The following is a 23,502-nucleotide window of genomic DNA, read 5'->3' as shown; positions in this document are numbered from 1 at the left end:
GATCTTCCCAACCTAGGGATCAAAGCCACATCTCCTACACTGGCTGAGAAGTTTCCCATATACTGTTCTTCAATGTCTCTTCTAGACTATCACCCCAACTCTTCATTTTAAGTGAAACACTATTCTTCTCAAACCGTGCTCACTGCTTACTCTCTGAGATCCACAAGGTTGGGGTGAGGCAAATAAGAAAGTACACTGCAGATTGATACCTACACTTCATAAAAAATCACTACTTTCTTTTTTCATAAATTGACCTCCTTTGAAGTTTCTGGCTTTTAGCCAAACTACCTTCCAAAATGCAGCCACGTTCACCGACATTCACCTCCTTCCCTGGACATCCTCCTGGCAACACCCAACTCTGAATTCACACCCTGAGCCCCACCGTCAGCTAGAATGCCTGGCAGCGTCAGTGGTGACAGCCAGCCAGTCCTGGCTCTAAGTTCTCTCTGCTGTCTCCCCATTTTTTCTGTCTCCCCAGTCTCCTAAAAAAGCAGTAGCTAATTTTGGTGGAGTGGCTAAGGATCACCAGGCCTGCCTGTTGAGAAAGAAGGTCTTGGGCCCATTCTCAGTTCCTGTGTCAGTAAGTGGGTCACATTTGTGGGCAGCCAGCTTTACACGTCAACACATTTCAGGGCTTGCACCACTGCCCACTGTTGAGTCCTGCCTCCCAGAGGAAGAATCTAGAACGTCTCTCCCAACCTCTCAGCAGAGAGCAGCAGTCAAGTGATGAGATGCACCTGATGGTGACGCTGGAGCAGATGTGACAGTGACGGCAGAAGCTTCTGGTGTCGGGGGCCCCAGGAGCGGCACTTCTGGTCCCCAGACCTACGCAGGCGTAGCAGGAGCTGCGATCCCAGCCAAGTGGTGGCGGGAGATGCTTCCCAAAGTGGTCTGGGCCTTGCTCTGGCTGTTCAGCCTCTGAACCGAACTCTGCAGCCACTCAGGTTTTCTGCAGCTGCCTGATATCTCTTTATGGATTCCCCTTCCTCTTTAACCAAATCAAGTTACGTCCTGTGGTTGGCAACCCAGAAACCTTTCTTTATGGCTCTGAGCTTTGGCTTAGAGCAGGGGTCCCCCCAACCTCTGGGATCTAATGCCTGATGATCTGAGGTGGAGCTGATGTAATAATGGAAATAAGTGCACAATAAATGTAGTGCACTTGAATCATCCTGAAACCACCCCCCCACCATTCCATGGAAAAACTGTCTTCCACAAAACCGGCCTCTGGTGCCCAAAAGGTTGGGGACTGCTGGCTTAGAGGCCTGCATTTTTAACCCTCCTCCTCACTGCTTCTGGCACACATTGACCATCTCTGGACCACACCTGGAGCAACACAGCTCCATGAGTTTCACCCAATCACAGCACACCCGTGGAGAAACGGGCTGAGTATTTGTGGTCCTAGCCTCCAAATTCACATGGCAAAATCCTAACCCCAAATGTGACGGTGTTAGGAGGCGGGGCCTTTGGGGAGTGATTACATCATGAGGATGATGCCCTCGTGAATGGGATTAGTGCCCTTATAGAAGAGACCCCAGAGAGACCCCTCACCCCTTCCACCACATGACGACAAGCAAGAAGACAGCCATCGATGAACCAGCAATCAGGCTCTCATCAGATATCAAACCTGCTGACACCCTGAACTCAGATGTCCAACCATCGAAACTGCGAGAAATAAACACCTGCTGTTTAAGTCACCCAGTCTATGGTATTTTTGCTTTAGCAGCCCAAACAGACCAAGACACACCCAGACACTCACAGACACTGTTATTTCCCCTTCCTTCCTGACCGGCCACATCTGATCAACAATTTCCCATGCTCAAATTCATCACCTGAAAAACACCACTCAAATTCTTCCCCCTAGAAAATCAAGTAAGCACACAGATTAAACTCATTATTGAGGTAACAGTACCCAATTGATTGCCTTAAACAGAATAAGCTTCCAACAGAAACCAGTCACATTATCTGTAGCTTCTGACCACCCCTGTGGGGGGAGGGCTCTCTTGGCTAACAGGTAAGTCAGCACCTTTTAATGCATGATTTATTGACTCCACTTTGCATTCCCTACAACTACTTTTTAAATATTTACTTCTCACAGTTCAAGCTGCCCAGTCCTTCGTGGCCGCCCCCTCATATGCACGTGGTCTCTACTCTATTGGGAACATAGACGCAACAGGGCTGAGCCCCCTGGACTTTTCTCCCCCTCATCTCCAAATGGGTCTCACTCCTGCTTGGAGGAGGCGGTGCTCCTACTAGTCCCTACCAGCCCTTCCACAGGAGCACATTCTGCCTGTCACTTTCTCCAGGATCCGGGCTCCCTGGACACCTCCCTTCTCCTCCCTTCACTCGCATCTCAGTGTGTCCACAGCGTCCTCCCCCGCAGCGCTTAAAACTCACTTAAGTCCATCTCTTCCTAAATCGTTCTTCCCCTGACACCACCTCATCCACAGACTCCTTCTCCCCAGTCTCCTTCCCTTTCCCACAAAACTTCTTTTTGGTCGTGACCTGAGGCGTGTAAGGATCTTAGTTCCCTGACCAGGGGTTGAACTTGAACCCCGCTGCATGGAAGCGCTGAGTTCTAACCAATGGACAGCCAGGGAAGTCCTGAACTTCTTTGTTTTAAACCAACTCGTTTTTACACGCTTCTGGGTCAGGATATCTGGCCTTCTAAGGACAGGATACCTGGCTTCTCATGTCACCACCCCACTGAAATCATGCTGACTATGGTCCCATGAGTGTAAGACGTGCCCAGTTCAACAGCCTCTCACAGACACTCCCTTTACTGCTCTGAGATATGGGACAAGGCAGAGCCCTCTCCTTGTCCTTCGGGACACATCCACTGACCCCCCAGTCCCTGGCTTCTTTCCCCTCTTTGCTGACCCCTCAGGCTCTGATGCTCTCCAAGGGCCCACTCATATGCAGCCTTCTTCCAGGCTCACTTGCTACCACCTCCAGCCCAGATCTCCCTGAAAAAATTCAGGCCCCAAAGTCTCCTGAGCTTTCAACAGAACAAGCCCAACACCAAACTCATTCACTTCCCCGTTCTCCCAAGTGTGAGGTTTATCCTGCAATCCGCCTTTCAGTTAACCACCACTGAGCCAAAACCTAGAAATCAACCCTGATCCCTCAGTTGGTCACCACATCGGACCAAAAGCATCTCCTCTTCAGCACCACTGCCCGGCACGTACCGCAGCCTCCAGGCCGTGCAGGTAGCTCCATGTGGCTCTTCCAGACCCTGGTACTTCCCCACTCTTTCTGAAGTCCTGTCCTAGCCCCACCATGTATCTACTGAAAGCAGGTAAAGGTTACATTTCCCAAAGTGGTGTTTCCCGCTTTGTTTTACCCTTTTCTGTCCCTGGATTCTTGGAAAACCATGCACCTTTAGAGATGCACCCCTGGCTGGAAGTCAACCCTCTGCACACACACTCAGGGCTCTGCTCCCCCAACGCCCACCTCATGGATGCCCAGTGATTCATGGGACCCAGGCAGCCCTCAGACTGGTGAGTCCTTAACACAGTGGCTCAGATGGTAAAGAATCTGCCTGCAATGCAGAAGACCCTGGGTTGGGAAGATCCCCTGGGGAAGGGAATGGCTATCCACTCCAGTATTCTTGCCTGGAGAATTCCATGGACAGAGGAGCCAGGCGGGCTACAGTCCATGGTGTCGTGAAGGGTCAGACACGACTGAGTGACCGACACTAGGACTATTTCACCTTGCTGTGCGGCCTTACCTCCTACACGTCCCACAACACACCCACCCCGGTCATAGCCGACCACTCCCCACTCTCAGGATACAGAGCCTCCTGTGCCTGCAAACTGCCCCTTCAGCTATCTGCTAAACCATCCTGCAAGACCCACTTTCAGCGTGCCCCCTCTCTCTGAAGTCTCTCTTTCCTTACAGAAGCAACTGCTGTCTCCCTTTTGTCACAACCCCTTCTCTGGGTGTGTCGCCTGCTCAGCTGGCAGGCACGTACTCAGCCGTGCTTCTCCCCACCAGCCCCCCTGAACAATAGAGGCCCTGCTGCAGGCGGCTCATGACTCTGCAATGGCTCCCATGGCTTTTGTCTTCGATAAACACAGGCATGACGGTTTGTTACCATAAGCATTACTCGAGCTTGTCTGAAGTTTATTTGCTTATCTTTTCCCTCTCTGCTGATTTTTCATTTGAACTATTTAAACTCATCTCAAAAAGTCCTTGTGGCTTTTGTTGTGGTCCTAAGGCTAGCAACCATAGAAACTATCAACGTTAAACCACAAAGGCAACTATTCCAAAAACACTAGGACGAAATGCATTAAGGGGTCACTATAGAGGCACTGTCTTTGAATAGGAATTGAATGACAGGAAATCCACAGGTAAGTCTGTCTTCATTTTAATGCAGAGTGCACAGCTGACATCTTCCATCACTAACCTCACACAGAAAAATCAAAGCATCCATACTAAGCATTATTTTTCAGCTCCAGATAAAGTGAATATTATTAATACGGAGTCCTTGCTCAGGTGCTCAGTCGTGTCTGACTCTGTGACCGCAAGGACTGTAGCCCGCCAGGCTCCCCTCTGTCCACGGGATTTTCCAAGCAAGAGCACTGGAGTGTGTAGCCATTTCCCTCTTCAGGTGAGTACAGAGAGTCTCCCGCAAATTTAATAAAGCTGAAAGTGGATTTGCCCTCTAGAGAATCTATAAACCCTAACAATAAAGAAGGATTCATTCACATTGTATAAATAATATCTAAAATAGATTTCATAATGTAATTGACTGAATGTGAAATAAATGCTGAAACCCATGCAGTCAACTGTACGTGAACTGGAGAAGTTCACTCTTTACCTTTATGGTAATCAGTGCCAGAAAAATCAAAAACGTTACAGCCAGATAATCAAACACCAATTTTAAGCCCTAACCTTATTTTCAGTCATTACAGGGAAATTCAGTATCATTCTTACGTGAATGGTTTTCATCTAAGTAGATCATCTTTTGACACAGCCTCTCCTTAACAAGGCTTCCCTGATGGCTCAGACGGTAAAGCGTCTGCCTATAATGCAGGAGACCCGGGTTTGATCCCTGGATTGGGAAGATCCTCTGGAGAAGGAAATGGCACCCCACTCCAGTACTATTGCCTGGAAAATCCCATGGACAGAGGAGCCTAGTAGGCTACAGTCTATGGGGTCGCAAAGAGTTGGACACGACTGAGCAACTTCACTTCACTTCACTTCTCCTTTACTATTATTTGGGGGAGGTATGGAATTCAATCACTTTGTGTGACATTATGACAAGATTTTTCTAATTAGGTATTTTCTTTTCTCTGTCATTGATGGGAAAAAAATCTGCTAATTTAAAAAAAATTTAAGGATGCATAGATATGTAAAAATAAATGCCTTCACTCTATACATTTCTCCTAGGTTTCTTACTCCCCTGATTATTGTAAAATCTGGCTCCATCATTCAAGGAAATGAGGAAAAGGAGAGGGAATAGCAAATTAACAACCACCAAGCTTCAGGTGCTGTGCTTCTCTTTATCCTCACGAAGTTGACATATGATTCCAGATTTTACAGACAAGCAAACAGGCTCGACTGTGCAGCGGTCACACAGCTAGTGAGGGGGTCTCTGCAGTGGCTCACACCAGCCCTCTTGGCAGAAGCCTCAATGTGGTGGCTGCGCCCATGGCCCCCTCCTCAGGAGTTTCTGCATGTGACCATGTTTCTATTAAACATCCCATCATGCTGGCCACAGCTAACGGACAAGGGATTGGAGCTGGACCCAAAGCCGGCAGAGCCCTGAGGAGTCCTTCTGTGAAAAGGTGGTTGGACAAATTGATGTGATCCTCTTCTTCAAAAGAATGTAAGACTGATGGAAGCAGAGGGAACGAGCAGGAGAACCAAGACATTCTGCGAAAGGCAGGGAGGGCAGCTGTGACACCATCCTTCAAGCCCGTGACAGGAGCATTCACGAGTTATGGCGCTGGGGGACAGGGCGGGGAGAGGACGGGGGACAGGACGGCCTGGCCGGAAGATGCTCTGAACAAGACTTCAATTAGCACCCACAAAGCACTAATTAAGAAAGTGGCAGCTAAACCAAGAACAGAAAGACTTCCTAAAACTCTCAACCCCTGAATATGCAAATTATGAAAATGAAATTATTGTAATCAATATTTCAACAGAGCATCACCCAGTAGTTTCAGTACTGCACAGACAGAAACATTCATTTTTAGAAGGCCTAAACTGCAATGACAAAGTTGACAAACATACAGGCACAAAAACCACACCTTCAGTCCCTACTATGGGGCAGTAAAGGAGGTTACTGGAGAAGGCAACAGCACCCTACTCCAGTTCTCTTGCCTGGAAAATCCCATGGATGGAGGAGCCTAGTAGGCTGCAATCCATGGGGTCACTAAGAGTCGGACACGACTGAGCGACTTCACTTTCACTTTTCTCTTTCATGCACTGGAGAAGGAAATGGCAACCCACTCCAGTATTCTTGCCTGAAGAATCCCAGGGACAGGGGAGTCTGGTGGGCTGCCGTCTATGGGGTTGCACAGAGTCGGAAACCCACCGCAACGAGAAGCCCAAGCTCTGCAGCTACAGTAGCCCCCGCTCACCGCAACTTGAGAAAAGCCCTCACAGCAACAAAAACCCAGCACAGCCAAAAATAATTAAAAAAAAAAACAAAAAAACACTGAGGCCTCACATCCAATTAATAAAAATCAGAAACTTAGGGGTTGGGCCCAAGAATTACGAAAGCTCCCCAAGCTATAGCACAGCCAAGATTGATTCCAGATTAGTGGGTCTGTGGCCCAAGGATCACCAACATCAACGTGACCTGGCAGCTTGTTAGAAATGAGACTTCTCAGACCCCACTCCACATCTACTGACCAAAACTCTGAAGGTTGGGCACAGAAATGTGCACTTTACAAGACTGTCCAGAGATTCTGATGCACCCTAAAGTGTGAGAACCATGGCCTTAGATGACAATAAAAGGTGACTCTTACTTTTAATTATAGTTATATAATATCTATCAAAAATATACTGAAAAATCCTACAAATACGCCAGGCTAACTTCCTCAATAAAGAAAAGTTATAGAAAGACATAAAAAACACACTTACTTAGGACATTAAAAATAAGCAATTCAAAATAATGTTTACTTAAATTTTAACTATATAAAGATCAAGATACTAACTTATATGTATGAAGTATGCTTAAAATCGGGGCGGGGGGAGGTGCAGACACAAACAATGAAAAACTGCAAATAATAGCTCCATGGCTTCTGACTGATTATAGAGCTTTTTTTTTTTTTTAATGATAATGTATTATCTTTGTAATTTTGAAAAAAAGACATATTTAAAATACAGTATCTTGACCTTATATTATACACAAAAATATAAAACAAAATTATTAGAAGTAAATAAGAGTGTATTTGTATGGCTTTTGGGTAACAAGGAAAGCTTTCTTGAGACCAAAAAAAGTGAAAGCCTTAATGTGATTGATACACTTAGAAACATAATTTTAAAATAAATAACTCCATAAACAAAATGAAAAGACAAGCCAATTACAACACAAATAGCAGAGAGTAGGACACCGCTAGAATATATAAAGAACTCCCACGGATCCACACAAAAATCTAACCAACCAATACGGAACCAATACAGCAGTTACTGAGTCACAGGAGAGAAAACTCAAAACTACTCACAAACACAGGAAAAGTCACCCAAGGCTGCTAGTATTGAAGAAAGTAAACACTTAGACAAGATACCCTTTTAAATTTATCATAATAGCAAAAAGTGTTTTATCCATAAGAAAGGCAAAAATCTTAAAAGTCCATCAGTATCAGAGTAATGCATTCGTGCTTTGCTCCTGGGGATATCAATGGGGATAGCTGCTGGGGAGTGCAACCTTGCCAGCCAGCCCAGCAATTATACTTCTAGGCACATGGAAATGCCTGATGCTGTCCTTATAGTGCTGCTTTGTGATACCAAAATATTAGAAACAAACTAAATTTTCATCAGCAGAGAGAAAGGTAAGTGAAATATCATACATTTATTCAAAAATATACTATACAGTGGGCTTCCCCAGTGGCTCGGTGGTAAACAATCCATCTGCAAGGCAGGAGACACAGGAGATGCAAGTTTGATCCCGGGGTCGGGAAGATCCACTGGAGAAGGACATGGCAACCCACTCCAGTGTTCTTGCCTGGGAAATCCCACAGACAGAGGAATCTGAAGGGCTACAGTCCATGGGATCGGCCACAAATGAGCACATCCCTACACAGTTCACTTTTTTATACTGCACCATAGTTAATGACAATAAATAGATCTCTATGTATCAACATGGACAGTTCTCAAAAAATAACTAAGAAAGCAAGTTACAGAAAAAAATGCAATTTTAAAACCACTTATATAAATTCTTAAAGCCTTTGAAATATTTTAATTTTCTATCCATATAAAAGATATTAAAATCACTCTAAGAGTAATTTTAAGAATATACATGAAACTCACAACAGAGGTTATTTCTGGGTAAGTGAAAAGCTTTTCTTCAGTTTTTCAATCCTGCTCCCCCCTACAAAAAATTGCTCTGCACCCCTCAAAAGTCAAATATAATTACATGCTACACGATATGAACATGAGCACCCTGATAATGACCTGAGGGTGGTGTCCTCAAACCATGTGAATTTTATTATGTTATTATAATACAAGCACATAGCTGAAGTGAAAACGAGATGAAACTTACGCATGTAAGGCAGTTTTTCTGGGCAGGGGAGGTATGGTGAATATGTGAAGTTTTCCGGAAGATATGTTGTTGTTTGAACAAGATAATCACTTGAATTATTGCCTTCAGGATAATCTTAGAGAGAGAGAGAAAAAAAAAGTTACGACCAAAAAATTGCCTTTTGCTTTGCTCCTAGTATGAAATATGTCGCTGTCACTGTGTAAACACTACACTCTGCGATCCACAGCAGCACTTAAAAGCCAATTATCTAGAAAGAACTAGGGAAAAGCAAACTACACCCGCCGGGACTGCTCTCCCGTTCACCCTTCACGGCTGCCAGAAGGGACCTCTCAGCATGATTTCCCAGGGGACACTGGGACGAGGCTGGAGCGGAGCGGCCAGATCCGCGCGTGTGCACACACAGCAGACTCATTTGCCACCAGCAGAGAACACCTGCTCCCATCCCTCTCCGAGCTGAGGCAGATGCAAAAGGGGAGTGAAAGTGTACCAGGGGTGCGAGAGCGTGGGCTCAGCAGTGTGGTGCACGGGCTTAGTTGCCCTGTGGCATATGGGACCTTCCCCGACCAGGGATCGAACGGTGTCCCCTGCACTGGCAGGGAGATTCTCAACCCCCTGGCCAAAGAAGCCACCACAATGAGAAGCCTGTGCACCACAAGAGAGAGTAGCCCCTGCCTGCCACAACTAGAGAAAGCCCACGTGCAGCAGTGAAGACCCAGCACGGCCAAAAATAAAATACAACTGTATATATGTGTATTAACATATATATAAAGAAAGTGCTCCAGGGGGATCATCTCCACTATCAGGCAGCCCAGGGTGCTCTGGACACCCACATGGCCACAGCACGCTGCATTTGCAGCCACAGAGAGCAGACGGTAGGAGTAATGTTTTCTCACTGCCTCACACTTAAGAAACTGAGATTTACCCACTCAACTGACTTCTGCAATACAGCCCAATTAAAAGTCTTAAATTAGTCATACCCAACGCGTGGGCTGCAGTTTCTGGAGCACCCTGGAGCTATTATTACATTAGGTCTATTATTTTTAGAGTCAGCAAATTATGGAACACAGAGGTACTGGTTTAGAGTGCCAAGATCAAGTACTGAGTTCAAATCCTGCACCAACATGCACTAGCTTGGTGGCACAAAGCAAGGGAAGAAAAGTTTCTCTTCTGCACCTGCCTCGTGTCAGATTTCAGAAAGATAAGTGTACAAAGTGCTCAGAACAACCCCAAGTCCATATGCATATTCAGGAACTTCAGCTAGGAGTGACTGCTTTAGAAATGAGCCCCTCAACCTGCAACAATCAAGAGCCTTAGGAATTTTTTAACTTGGAACCGAGGAGATCACATCTCAGTCCCTTTCTGGAACAAAGTTCTGAGAAATTCTGAGATGCAAATCTGGGAACCATGACCTGATAGCTTCCTGCTATGTAAGAGGAAGCTGGTGTAAGAAAATGAGACCAGCACCCAGTCAATAAGAGACGAGAAATGGAAACGGCTGATTACACCAGTCTGTCTTCTGGATCACAAACTTTGTACCCACAGGAAATGAAGTTCCAGCAGCCACTCTGGAGAAGATGAAGACTTTACTTCAGACCTCAGTAATCTGCTCTAATGAAAAACGCATTCCTATAAGAAGTGGCCAGCAAGAAGAGTTAGGAAAAGGGAAAACGGACGTATGACTTAAAAGGGCGGTCTGCCTACCAGCGACCAGCAAGCACAAGACTGAGGGTCAAAATCACAGGCTTCAGATCAGATGAGATCAGTCGCTCAGTCATGTCCGACTCTTTGCGACCCCATGAATCGCAGCACACCAGGCCTCCCTGTCCATCACCAACTCCCGGAGTTCACTCAGACTCACGTCCATCGAGTCAGTGATGCCATCCAGCCATCTCATCCTCTGTCGTCCCCTTCTCCTCCTGCCCCCAATCCCTCCCAGCATCAGAGTCTTTTCCAATGAGTCAACTCTTCGCATGAGGTGGCCAAAGTACTGGAGTTTCAGCTTTAGCATCATTCCTTCCAAAGAAATCCCAGGGCTGATCTCCTTCAGAATGGACTGGTTGGATCTCCTTGCAGTCCAAGGGACTCTCAAGAGTCTTCTCCAACACCACAGTTCAAAAGCATCAATTCTTCGGCACTCAGCCTTCTTCACAGTCCAACTCTCACATCCATATATGACCACAGGAAAAACCATAGCCTTGACTAGACGAATCTTTGTTGGCAAAGTAATGTCTCTGCTTTTGAATATGCTATCTAGGTTGGTCATAACTTTCCTTCCAAGGAGTAAGCATCTTTTAATTTCATGGCTGCAGTCACCATCTGTAGTGATTTTGCAGCCCCCAAAAATAAAGTCTGACCGTTTCCACTGTTTCCCCATCTATTTCCCATGAAGTGGTGGGACTGGATGCCATGATCTTCGTTTTCTGAATGTTGAGCTTTAAGCCAACTTTTTCACTCTCCACTTTCACTTTCATCAAGAGGCTTTTTAGTTCCTCTTCACAGGCTTATTGAACTGCAAAAGTTAAACCTCACCGCAGACTCCTGGAAATTGAATGTGAAGCACATGAGAAGAATCAAAGAAACTTAAATACCTCTGGTCCATGTCATGACCTAACAAACATTCATGCATCATCAAAATACAATAGATGAAGGGAATTCCCTGGTGGTCCAGTGGTTAAGATTTCTTGCTTTCACTGCCAAGGGCCCAGGTTCAATCCCTGGTCAGGGAACAAAGATCCTGCAAGCCACAGGTGTGACCAATAAATAAATAACAAAGCAAACTGAAGACATTCTTTAAAAAAAAATACAGTAGATGGAGATGCAGCCTGGGAGCCAGGAAGACACTTTGGAGCAAAGACACACACCCTTCAGGCCTACCTGCTGGAAGGGGCCCTGCAGACCAGAGCCCCTTATAAATAAGTGGCAATTCCTCATGAATTTGCAACTTGTCAGTCAGGTTTGAAGGTAAGTGTATTACCAGAAAACCTCAACGTGACAAATAGGGCCCAGTGACAGTACAGTGGCTAAGACCTATTCCACCAGAAAGTGAGAAAGCCTCAGTAACAAAGTCCTCCCCCACTCATGCCTTTCTCCAAGGAAGCCTGCAGAGCGTTTGGTAAGGAAAGCCCTCTAAGACAGAGGGCAGAGGGGTTCAGTGGACATTACCAGTTTTTATGCCAATACATGCAGGGACAGACAAAAACCACAGAAACAAACCCCTCTAGGAGACCACATCTGTGTCTCATCCATAGATACCTGAAAGATTTAAAGATATGAAGTTCCAGATGTTCAAGCTGATTTTAAAAAAGGCAGAGGAACCAGAGATCAAATTGCCAATATCCGCTGGATCATCGAAAAAGCAAGAGAGTTCCAGAAAAACATCTATTTCTGCTTTATTGACTATGCCAAAGCCTTTGACTGTGTGGATCACAATCAACTGTGGAAAATTCTGAAAGAGATGGGAATACCAGACCACCTGACCTGCCTCTTGAGAAACCTGTATGCAGGTCAGGAAGCAACAGTTAGAACTGGACATGGAACAACAGACTGGTTCCAAATAGGAAAAGGAGTACGTCACGGCTGTATATTGTTACCCTGCTTATTTAACTTCTATGCAGAGTACATCATGAGAAATGTTGGGCTAGAAGAAGCACAAGCTGGAATCAAGATTGCCGGGAGAAATATCAATAACCTCAGATATGCAGATGACACCACCCTTATGGCAGAAAGTGAAGAGGAACTCAAAAGCCTCTTGATGAAAGTGAAACAGGAGAGTGAAAAAGTTGGGTTAAAGCTCAACATTCAGAAAATGAAGATCATGGCATCTGGTCCCATCACTTCATGGGAAATAGATGGGGAAACAGCAGAAACAGTGTCAGACTTTATTTTTGGGGGCTCCAAAATCACTACATACAGATGGTGATTGCAGCCATGAAATTAAAAGACGCTTACTCCTTGGAAGGGAAGTTATGACCAACCTAGACAGCATATTCAAAAGCAGAGACATTACTTTGCCAACAAAGGTCTGTCTAGTCAAAGCTATGGTTTTTCCAGTGGTCACATATGGATGTGAGAGTTGGACTGTGAAGAAAGCTGAGCGCCAAAGAATTGATGCTTTTGAACTGTGGTGTTGGAGAAGACTCTTGAGAGTCCCTTGGACTGCAAGGAGATCCAACCAGTCCATTCTGAAGGAGATCAGTCCTAAGTGTTCTTTGGAAGGACTGATGCTAAAGCTGAAACTCCAGTACTTTGGCCACCTCATGCGAAGAGTTGACTCACTGGAAAAGACTGTGATGCTGGGAGGGATTGGGGGCAGGAGGAGAAGGGGACGACAGAGGATGAGATGGCTGGATGGCATCACTGACTCAATGGACAGGAGTCTGGGTGAACTCTGGGAGTTGGTGATGGACAGGGAGGCCTGGTGTGCTGCAATTCATGGGGTCACAAAGAGTCGGACACGACTGAGCGACTGAACTGAACTGAAGCATGACATAAGTGTGAGTGCCAAGTCACTTCAATCATGTCTGTCTTTCTAAGACCCATGGATTGTAGCCTGCCAGGCTCCTCTGTCCATGGGATTCTCCAGGGAACAATTTTAGAATGGGTTGCCATTTCCTTCTCCAGGAGATCTTCCCAACATACAGGGAACAAACTCTCACCTCCTGCAATGGCAGGCAGGTTCTTTACCACTAGCATCACCTGGGAAGCTTCAAAATAAGTGTCAGGAAGTCCAATAAAGTTCTGATTCTTTTCTCAAAATCCTTTAAAAACTATAGATATATGTATCAGATTTCTAGTAAAAACAAACAAACAAACTCTTCTCCTTTTACTGGGGACTCAAACTATAAACTATGCCAGCCACGCATCTACTCTGTACTGTGCATTTGTAGGAGCTGAAAATAGAAGATAAATAAGCTTGTCCCTGGGAGTCCACTGCCTTTCTGTGGTCCAAAGGCCCATTTTCTTATAATCCCGAAGAAGACAAGTATTAACACACAGTCCTAAAGTAATTTCTTAATGTCGTATAAATTTAAATAAGAGCATTTTCTTACTATACATAATTTATTAATTCTTGTCATTAAAGCCTGGGCCCCCTCTCTTAGCCACAGACTCTGATTCTAAACCCACATCCAAGTCACAAAGGTTTAAAGCTCTCCAGACCTCTCTGCAAAACAGACTGTTAACACGGCTCCCTTTGGGGAGTCTCGTGTCAACGGGAGGGCTGGAGGATTGTTTTCACTGTTTATTTTCAGGCTAAAATGACTGAATTTGTCACGAAAGAAACCATGGATCACTTTTATCAGTTTATAAAGAATCAATTTTAAAAAACCCTCAGAGACATGCAGTATCATTATATTTTATCCTTTAAATACAAAGTTTTTTAGCTAAAACATGTGACTCTTGGCAACGTCCTTATAAATGATCACAAGACCTCAACTCATTGTCAGGCTAATAAAAATGTCTGTACCCTTCAGTAACGCATCCAGCGGTAGTTACGTCATCCCAGTGTGTTGTGAATATAAGAACTATGCACCCCCTTGCCATATGTCTATAAATCTCTTTTAATTGAAATCAAATTGCCTTTGATTTCTAGCATCTAACACAGCATCTACAAAACAGAAGATACTCACTACAAAAGAATACTTCACAACTGATAATGAGGCCAACAATGATTTAAACTCTGGGAGACTATGATGTAATAAACCCACAAAACTGTTATTCCTACCAAAGTGCTGAGGCCCATGTAGCACACCCCCAGCTCAAAACCCAGGAGCTTTAAAAGATGACGCATGACAGATGCTCCAGAGGCCGATCTACCACAACCGCTGTAAAATGCAGACATTATTTCATCTAATGAACGGATGAAAACACAGTGAGACTTGGGCCCCTGCCTTCTTCCTCCCTTTCAGAGCTACACCGGAAAAAAAAGGAACCCAGAATGAAAACTGTTAGACAAACCCCTCCGTGGCTCTCACTGGATCTTAAGAGAACAGGCCAAATGAGCCCTCTCTAGGGCTTTGTTTCCCCTGCGGCTGAAAGCAGGTAACAGAAACCCAGTCAGCGTTCTGGCCTGTTTACTGCTTGCCGGGTCAGGCTGGCCAAGTCCGAGGGCCTCCATCCACGCACCCGCCGAATGAGGAAGTGTGCCGGCTTATTTCTAACAAGCCTACTGGCTCTAACAGCACGTGACCTTTGTCATCTGTTCTGATAACTGCTCACTGAATAATACATTTTGTTTTCTTAATTTGACTGACTCCATGAGCTACAAGGCAAGGTACCATTTGATTATAAAAGTACATGATTTCTTTACAAAAATTTTATATAAATCTCTTTACACTTGATGCTTCAGAATGTCAGGCACATGGTTAAAAAGTCCTATTTGGAATCAAAAGTACTTAGAAATATCACAATTTGCCACTACGTGTTAAATATTATGCTTTTTGCTAACTAGTTTTATTGGCATATAACACTGTATTAGTTTAAGGTGTACCACATAAGGATTTGATACTTGGATATATTGTGAAATGATTACTACCAGGCTAATTAATTAACATCCATCACATGGTTACACATTTTTTTCTTGTGATGAGAATTTTAAAGATCTAATCTAAGTGATAAATTTTCAATGAGTCAATACATATTTCTCAACTCTTCCCTGGAGCCCAATCAGTCCTTTGTACACCTTACTGACCACTGTCTCCTTTGGGGCAGATTTTATCTGTACCTGCACAGAAATAAATCACTGAATTATAAGTAGCTATTTACAGTTCCATCTCTCCCAGAAGCCTAGAGATCTTCCATAAAATGAAGATCTTTTATTCTTTTTTTGGGGGGTGGGAGGTGGGGGAGGTAGGAATGCTTTATTTTTGAATTGTACTATCTGCCTTTTGGGCTTTCCTGGTGACTCAGTGGTAAAGAATCCCCATGCCAATTCAGGAGATTTGGATTCAATCTCTGAGTCAGGAAGATCCCCAGGAGAAGGAAACGGCATCCCACTCCATGATTCTTGCCCAGGATCCCAAGGACAGAGGAACCTAGCAGGCTATAGTCCATAGGGTCGCAAAAGAGTTGGACATGACTTACAATAATATCTGCCTTTTACAGTGAATGCTACATGCCAGATTTTCATTTTAGTCTTATAATTCTATGAAACAAGGTAAATGAAAAAGCTGGGCATAAAGAACTTGCAGAATCTTTTAAATATTCACAGGTTAGTTGGTATAAGAACAAGTACTAGATCCAGAATCCTTTGATCCTTAAACCAGAGAATATCAGCAGTCGGGAAGACAAGCTCTCGCCCTGGTTGACCAGTTACAAGCTGTGCAGCCTTGGGTTGGTCACTTCATCTGGGCTCTGTTGTCTCAGATGTATAATAATGGGGTTGAAGCAAGTGATCTCTAATGGTCCTTCTAGATCTAAAGTTTCAAGATTATTTCCCCTAGAAAAAGTAATGTGGCAATGTGGGAGAAAGACCATGCTGTTGGAAAGCACAGTTTTGAAAGGATGTTTTTCTTCATGTTGTATCTCCAATATCTAGCTGAGTATTAACTATACTAGCTGCTCAATATAAATGAACACGGCAGTGCTTCATAGTTACCTATTCAAACTCCACTTTCCCTTTATTAGTAGGTAAAATGAAAGTGTTAGTTACTCAGTCGTGTCTGAATCTTTGTAATCCCATGGACTGTAGACTGCCAGGCTCCTCTGTCCATGGAATTTTCCAGGCAAAAATACTAGACTGGGTTGCCATTCCCTTCTCCAAGGGATCTTCCCAACCCGCATCTCCTGCATTGCAGGTAGATTCTTTACTGTCTGAGCCACCAGGGACAGAATCCCAATTTCATTCAGAGCACCAGAAGCCCAGCTCAAAGACTATCATCCCCAGTCGCCCTCACAATTAAGTGTGTCACTTTGCTGACAAAGGTCTATATAGTAAAAACTATGGTTTTTCCAGTGGTCATGTACAGATGTGAGAGTTGGACCATAAAGAAGGCTGGGCACTGAAGACTCGATGCTTTTGAACTGTGGTGTTGGAGAAGACTCCTTAGAGTTTCTTGCTTGGACTGCAACAAGATCAGACAAGTCAATCCTAAAGGAAATCAACCCTGAATATTCACTGAAAGGACTGAAGCTGATGGATGCTGAAGCTCCAATACTTAGGCTACCTGATGCAAAGAGCCAATTCATTGGGAAAGACTCTAATGCTGGGAAAGACTGAAGGCAAGAGGAGAAGAGGGAGGCAGAGGATGAGACAGTTAGATAGCACCACTGACTCAGTGGACATGAATCAGAAAATTCCAGGAGATAGTAAAGGACAGGGAAGCCTGGCATGCTGCAGTCCATGGGGTCGCAGAGTCAGACACGACTAAGCAACTGAACAATGAGACATGAGTGGATTACCATGTGGGACTTCTGGGAAGGACCTTTACCAAGGGGGGACTCTGTTTCTTTTCCCTTTCTTCCACTGCTCCTTCTAATGACCCAAGAGCAAACATGAAGCCCGGAGACCCCCAGCGCCTTAGCCTGTGAAACATGACAGAGCAGAAGGGGGAAAGTGTGTGAAGAGTTTCTCAACAAGAGGAAGTTATCCAACCTCCAGATCTGATTTACACAAGAACATAAGCCTCGTGTTTAAACCACTGCAGTCAGCTTTCTTTTACAACCAAACCCAATTCCTAACTGACAATGACAGTCTCCCGAGAAGAGCTGCACCATCAGTAAAGGAACCAACTGAAAGGCTTCCAAAGGTTCATAAAAAGCAAACTTTAACCAAAGGACACATTGGTTGTTTGGTCTTCACTGAAACTCTGATTCAGTGAGGGGAGGAGGGAATTTCTTTTCAGTTGTGACGTATTGCAGTTGGGGTTGGAGGTGGGGTTCATCTTGCTGAAATAACTAATTCTCCTAATGAAGCACAATATTCACACATGTAACTTATTCACACCCTGGGAAAAGAACCTGATTATACACAGATTTTATAAGCACTCACTTACACAAATACAGTAACCTAAAGATGCTTAATACTTCTGTTCAGTTGAACGAACTTCTAATGAACACTTTAACAACCAACTTATTCAACCAGGACAAATCCCAGTGAAGCTTTTAAAATGTTTCAACTTCTCTAAAATTGACCTATTATTCAGAAGACTAATTCAGGCAGAAGACCAGTTCATGAGACTTTCGCTGTACTATTAAAATACCAACTCAGATGAGACCATCCTTCTGAAGGAAATTTCTTTAAAGTTAAAAGAAGAAAATTAAGAGTGATTAAAAAACATTGATTGGTGGCATCATAACACAAATTAGGCAAATAACTAGAATAGATTTTGTAGAAGCATGTGTGACACTGAAATTAAGAATCAATATGCAACAGTCTTGACATCTGCCGCTGCTAAGTCACTTCAGTCGTATTCGACTCTGTGTGACCCCATAGACGTCAACCCACCAGGCTCTCCTGCCCCTGGGATTCTCCAGGCAAGAACACTGGAGTGGATTGCCATTTCCTTCTCCAATGCATGAAAGTGAAAAAGTGAAAGTGAAGTCGCTCAGTCGTGTCCGACTCTTAGCGACCCCATGGACTACAGCCTACCAGGCTCCTCCATCCATGGGATTTTCCAGGCAAGAGTACTGGAGTGGGGTGCCATTGCCTTCTCCGCTTGAGATCTGAGACGGGTCTAAATCTATTACCCACCTTAACATACATTTTAAGAAAATGTACCTATGACTGGGAGGGACAGGGACTTCCTATTAGCAAGTTAGGTGTGTGTGTGTGATTTATAGTGACACAATGAATGAAGAACTGATGACATAAGTTGAATCTTGAATTTTAACTGCTTAAAATAAGAATACAGTGGATGCAACAACTGACAATCAGCCGCATCTAATACAGCTTCCAGAGACAATGTGGAAAACACTGCTACAAGGAGCACACGCATTCTTCCACAACAGTTGAACCTACTCACATTAGCTCTACCATCATTAAATCATGAGTTGCGCCTATTACTTAGGCTTTAACTTCCTGTGATTCTGATGGAGACCCTTCTTCTAAGTTATATTTTAAAAAGGCAAGAGCAGCTACTGATTTCCAATGTTATATGATTTCTTCCTTTCGCTCCTAAAAAGGCCACACAATGATCAACACTCTTCTGTAACTGAAACAAGTATTTTCTACACAAAGTTGGCAGATCATCTTAGGAATTAAAATGGGCATGAAAAAAGATGGCAGCATGGCTAAGATGCATAAATGACTCTCTTTGTGATTAATTTGTCTTTACTATGGAAGGTGAATTGAAAAATACAAGTTATCTTTCATATTTTGCTTATGCTTTCAAGAATTAACCTAAGTGTCTTTATACAAAACCCCATCACCTTGGCGATCACACCTCTGATGTCCTAGAATACTTGACAGTCCTGATAGTGAAGGAGCCTCCTGGAGCACTCTGGAGACCTTCCTCATTAACAGGAAGTTACTTGGAGGCAGGACAAAGATGAAGAGATTAGGTTTACTAGTTTATGATGACAAGGCTAAGAAGCAGAAGTGAAGCAAAATTAAAACCGGAAGCAGCCTTACCTGTGCCGTTGAGCGTGGTGTTTTTATTTGTGTACAGCCTGATCATATGTCCTATTGTCTTCACATTTTCTCTTAACATTATTCCTCGAGCTTGTACCATAAAGAGATATGTGTTGGCTATAAAAGATGAAAAAAAAAAAAAAAAGAAAGATGACATGACTCAATTAGCTTTTTTAAATTAAAAAAATAATATTCAGAATTGAGGAACTGCTCAATAGACCCGAACTGATTCAATTAGTACATCAAATGGGCAAACAAATATAAAATTACTATTTCCCATTATCGAAAACTCACAAAAACAAACTCCTTTTAAAAAACAATCAAATGAAAAATTAAAAGTAGTAATATCCATCCGTCAACTAGAATGAGACTAAATGGAACAATCCAAAATATCATAATTCCTTTATCCACATATGATTTTCTACTACAAAATATACTCAGGAATTTCAGAAAGGCATTCTTTACCACATTCAACCACATAATCCTAAAATTCATTTTCTCTAATTCTATATTAATACCCTCGAACCAAGGACTCCACAGAGATAAGAATTCCCTCATGAATCATAAACATATGTCACAAATCACTATGTCTAGTCTGGATACAGATCTTTCAAATTCTCAGTGTTGGGGGCACACGCAGGATGATCTAGAATCACAATCTCTTTTGGCAATTTCTCTTGATTACTTGAAATTTTACACTCTCAATCAAAAACCTACCTACCAGGATTGTAAAAGCAGACAGAATCAAAATCAACGTGGCAGCGCTATTTACAATAGCCAGAACATGGAAGCAACCTAGATGTCCAATGATAGAGGTACAGCTAAAGAAGATATGGTACCTATACACAATGGAATATAACTCAACCATCAAAAGGAACACATGTGAGTCGGCTGTAGTGAGGTGGATGAACCTAGAACCTGTTACACAGAGTGAAGGCAGTCACAAAAACAAGTCATCTATTATCATCTATAATATCATCTATTAAAGCATTCATATGGAATCTAATGGAGAAGGAAATGGAAACCCACTCCAGTATTCTTGCCTGGAAAATTCCATGGACAGAGGAACCTGGCGGGCTACAATCCATGGGGTTGCAAAGAGTTGGCCACGACTAGCACATCAGCATGCAATCTAGAAACAGTACAGATGAACCTATTTACAGAGAAGAAATGGAGACACAGATGTAGAGAGTGGACTGTGGACACAGCGGGAGAAGAGGTGGGACAAATGGAGAGAGCAGCACTGACACGTGCACATCACCACGTGGAAAAGACAACTAGCCTGGCGCTCGATGACGACCGAGAAGGGCGGGATGGTACATACATAATCACAACTGATTCACATTCATGTATAGCAGAGACCTCCACAATGCTGTAAAGCAATTGTCCTTCAATAGAAAAAAAAATTTTAAGTACATCATTAGTGGTCTCATTTTAATTAAAAAAAAAATCAATGTGGCATTTTCAAGTTGTTAATTTCAATCTCCAAGGTAAGTGCTTTAACCTCTGGGAGAAACTGGTAATTGGACAAAGATTACAAGAGTCATTGCCTTTTGAGATGCCAGGCCTCCTCAGAAAAGCACGGAAGTCGCAGGACCCTTTCTTCCTTGGTCCTGGTTCTGCTAGTGCTGGGCGTAACTCTGGACAGCACACCAGATCTCAGTTCCCTCACCTAAAAATGGCAGTACACACCAGGTTTCTCGGAAGCCCCTTCTACACTAAATGCTCCAGGCATAAAGCTAAAAATCATAAGCTCCATTCAGACAACAGGAGGCGGCTCATTTTCACAGCAAAACCAAGAAACTGCAAGGCTTGGTTAATGACTCTTTCAATTTTAAGATAAGCTGTCTCTCAACACACTAATGGCACTCTCAAAAAATGAATGCTGAGTGAAAAGATAAAAAATGCCAACTCATTTTCTGGGCCCAGTTCTGCTTCTTTGTGATGGCACAGGGAGATGAGCAAAATGTTTGCTACCTCCTTTCTCCTTTTATTGAAATTTGAACTTGCTCGAAGTACAAATGAGCAGAGAATAAATAGAACAGAGAAGTGGAGTAAAATCACACTTTTTTTTTCACCTTTAATCCATAAGAGAGAAATGCAGGTTTCACATAAGCTCCAGCTCAATCGTTTTTAGGCGCCTGTCCAGAACCTGCCTGCCAATGCAGGACATGTAAGACATGGGTTCGATCCTTGCGTCAGGAAGATCCCATGGAGAAGGGCATGGCAACCCACTCCAGTATTCTTGCCTGGAGAATCCCATGGACACAGTCCACGGGGTTGCCAAGAGTCAGACATAACTGAGCCACTTAGCACACACGCACCACACCCTCTCTGGAGATCAGTCCTATAATTAGATCTAACTTGTTTAGGCTTGAGTTTATTAAACCAGGCTTATAAACCCCACAAGTTTCTATTAATTTTTGTTTTTTTAGTGGACTTTCAAAGACAGATGAGACAAAGTGAAAAATGAAACTAAAGAGAACAGCCAACCAAAAATGTGGGAAAATGTTCAAGAAAAGCCAAAGTAACATTAGCAATTCTACCTAAACCAAGATTTCAACTGAAACGACACAGAGAAAAAAAATGAAATGGATTATGAGTACCTACTGTACAATTATCTTGGATCATTTAATCCTAAAATTATATATGAAATTTGTTATCAGTGGTGTAAATAGCCTATACTATTTGTTATGCACCAAACTTGGCGGAGGGGAGACCTGGAGAAGGAGGACTGAGTCAAGAGTAATTAGGCCAAGACCAGTACTGGGAGAAACAATACTGCCCCAAACAAGGATATACAAAGTAAGAATACATGTGTGTCCTGGAAACAGAATTTCCACAAACTACAGTTTTTTCTTTTAATTAACAAACCTACTCTAACAGAGAAAACTGCTTGAATCTTGTGTGCTTAGTCGCTCAGTCGTGTCCAACTCTTTGCAACCCCATGGACTACTGCCCGCCAGGCTCCTCTGTCCATGGGATTCTCCAGGCAAGAATACTGGAGTGCGTTGCCATGCCTTCCTCCAGGGGATCTTCCCCACCCAGGAATCAAATCCGAATCCTGAAACCAAGTCAAATTTAAGAAACAAGGACAATAACCAGCATAGAAAAGGACAATCAAAGTCAACTTTTCCTAAAAACTTTCAAAATATCAGGTAACCAAACTGTTAAAAAAAAAAAAAAGATTACTGATGGCACCTGCGACAAGGGTGATTTACCAACATCATGTATTTACTCTGCGTTAGACAGATGGAGAAAAAATAAAGGTGAGACACCAAGCTCTCCAAACGGAAAACATATTAGTTTATTTTCAATCATTCACAGCTAATTGAGTTACATTCCTTAGGTTAATGGTCCTCATGGGTTTAATCCCTAAAGATCAAAACCCATTAAGGAATGAAGCTGTATTTAAATAGAGGCATTGTTAACAGGAGGAAGGCCATGTGTCAAAGTGTTTCAAGGCATAAGAAACCAGCATGGAATAATCCAGACTGACTACCAAACATCATAAAACTATAGTAACCCACACTCAGGTAATTCTACATGCCTGCTAATAATCATTATTGTAAAATAGAATGTCTTATTGGCAAGCCAGGAAATACTTGTCTAAAATTTCTATTCCAGGGACTACCCTGGTGGTCAGGTAGTGAAGACTCTGTGCTTCCACTCCAGGGGGCTATGGGTTCAAACCCTGGTAGGGGAATAAAGAAGCCCAAATGCTGCAAAAAATAGTTTTTTTTTTAAAAAAAGAGATTTTTCTATTCCATCTTACAAGCAACTACATTTCAGAAAATAGGGAATTTTTTCCCATGCTTGCCCTTTGGTCTCAAGACAACTCGAAAGAACACTAAAAACCAGTACTGCTTCATTAAAATGATGTTACGTTCTCTAATTTAGTTCATTTGCTATTTGCCTCTGCATTGTGAGACATAAATTTCACTTATTTACCTAGTCTGTCTTCCAGGGGTTGGAGAGGAAGCTATACCCTAAGGGGAAAAAAACTTCAAAAATCAACAGTTTACAATAGCTTGTAGGCATCTTACCCTGGGTTTATGAGGAAAGAGATTTATGAACATGCCTCATTCTCAACTTGAGAAAACTAGGGAATGTATCTGCTATAAAGTTGTGTCTCCACACCCTTTTCCACATGCAGCTTCGCTCCTTCAAAGCACAGAACAGATTCAAGTCCAGGAGCTCTGTAGTCTGCAGTAATCTGGCA

At 43.3% G+C, this 23,502-nt stretch overlaps 1 protein-coding gene across 3 annotated transcripts in view; it reads right to left on the bottom strand.

The window, feature by feature from the left end:
• Nucleotides 1-23,502, bottom strand: part of B4GALT6 (beta-1,4-galactosyltransferase 6) — a 65,765-nt gene that overhangs the window by 24,941 nt on the left and 17,322 nt on the right. The window contains exons 2-3 of one of the 3 annotated variants that reach the window (XM_086372877.1): nt 19,281-19,397; nt 8,714-8,827 (exon numbers count right to left, since the gene is read on the bottom strand). In XM_086372877.1, the coding sequence (XP_086229003.1) occupies nt 8,714-8,827; nt 19,281-19,397 (231 nt within the window). Of the gene's footprint in view, nt 1-8,713; nt 8,828-19,280; nt 19,398-23,502 lie in introns of those variants that run through there. The other 2 variants (XM_086372878.1, XM_086372879.1) reach the window with 2 other exon arrangements.

Source organism: Bos grunniens, chromosome 24 (assembly GCF_055505025.1).
Source record: "Bos grunniens cultivar Pamir isolate PY7600 chromosome 24, Bosgru_T2T1.0, whole genome shotgun sequence".
Taxonomy (NCBI): Eukaryota; Metazoa; Chordata; class Mammalia; order Artiodactyla; family Bovidae; genus Bos; species Bos grunniens.
This window is presented reverse-complemented; position numbering and strand designations above follow the sequence as displayed.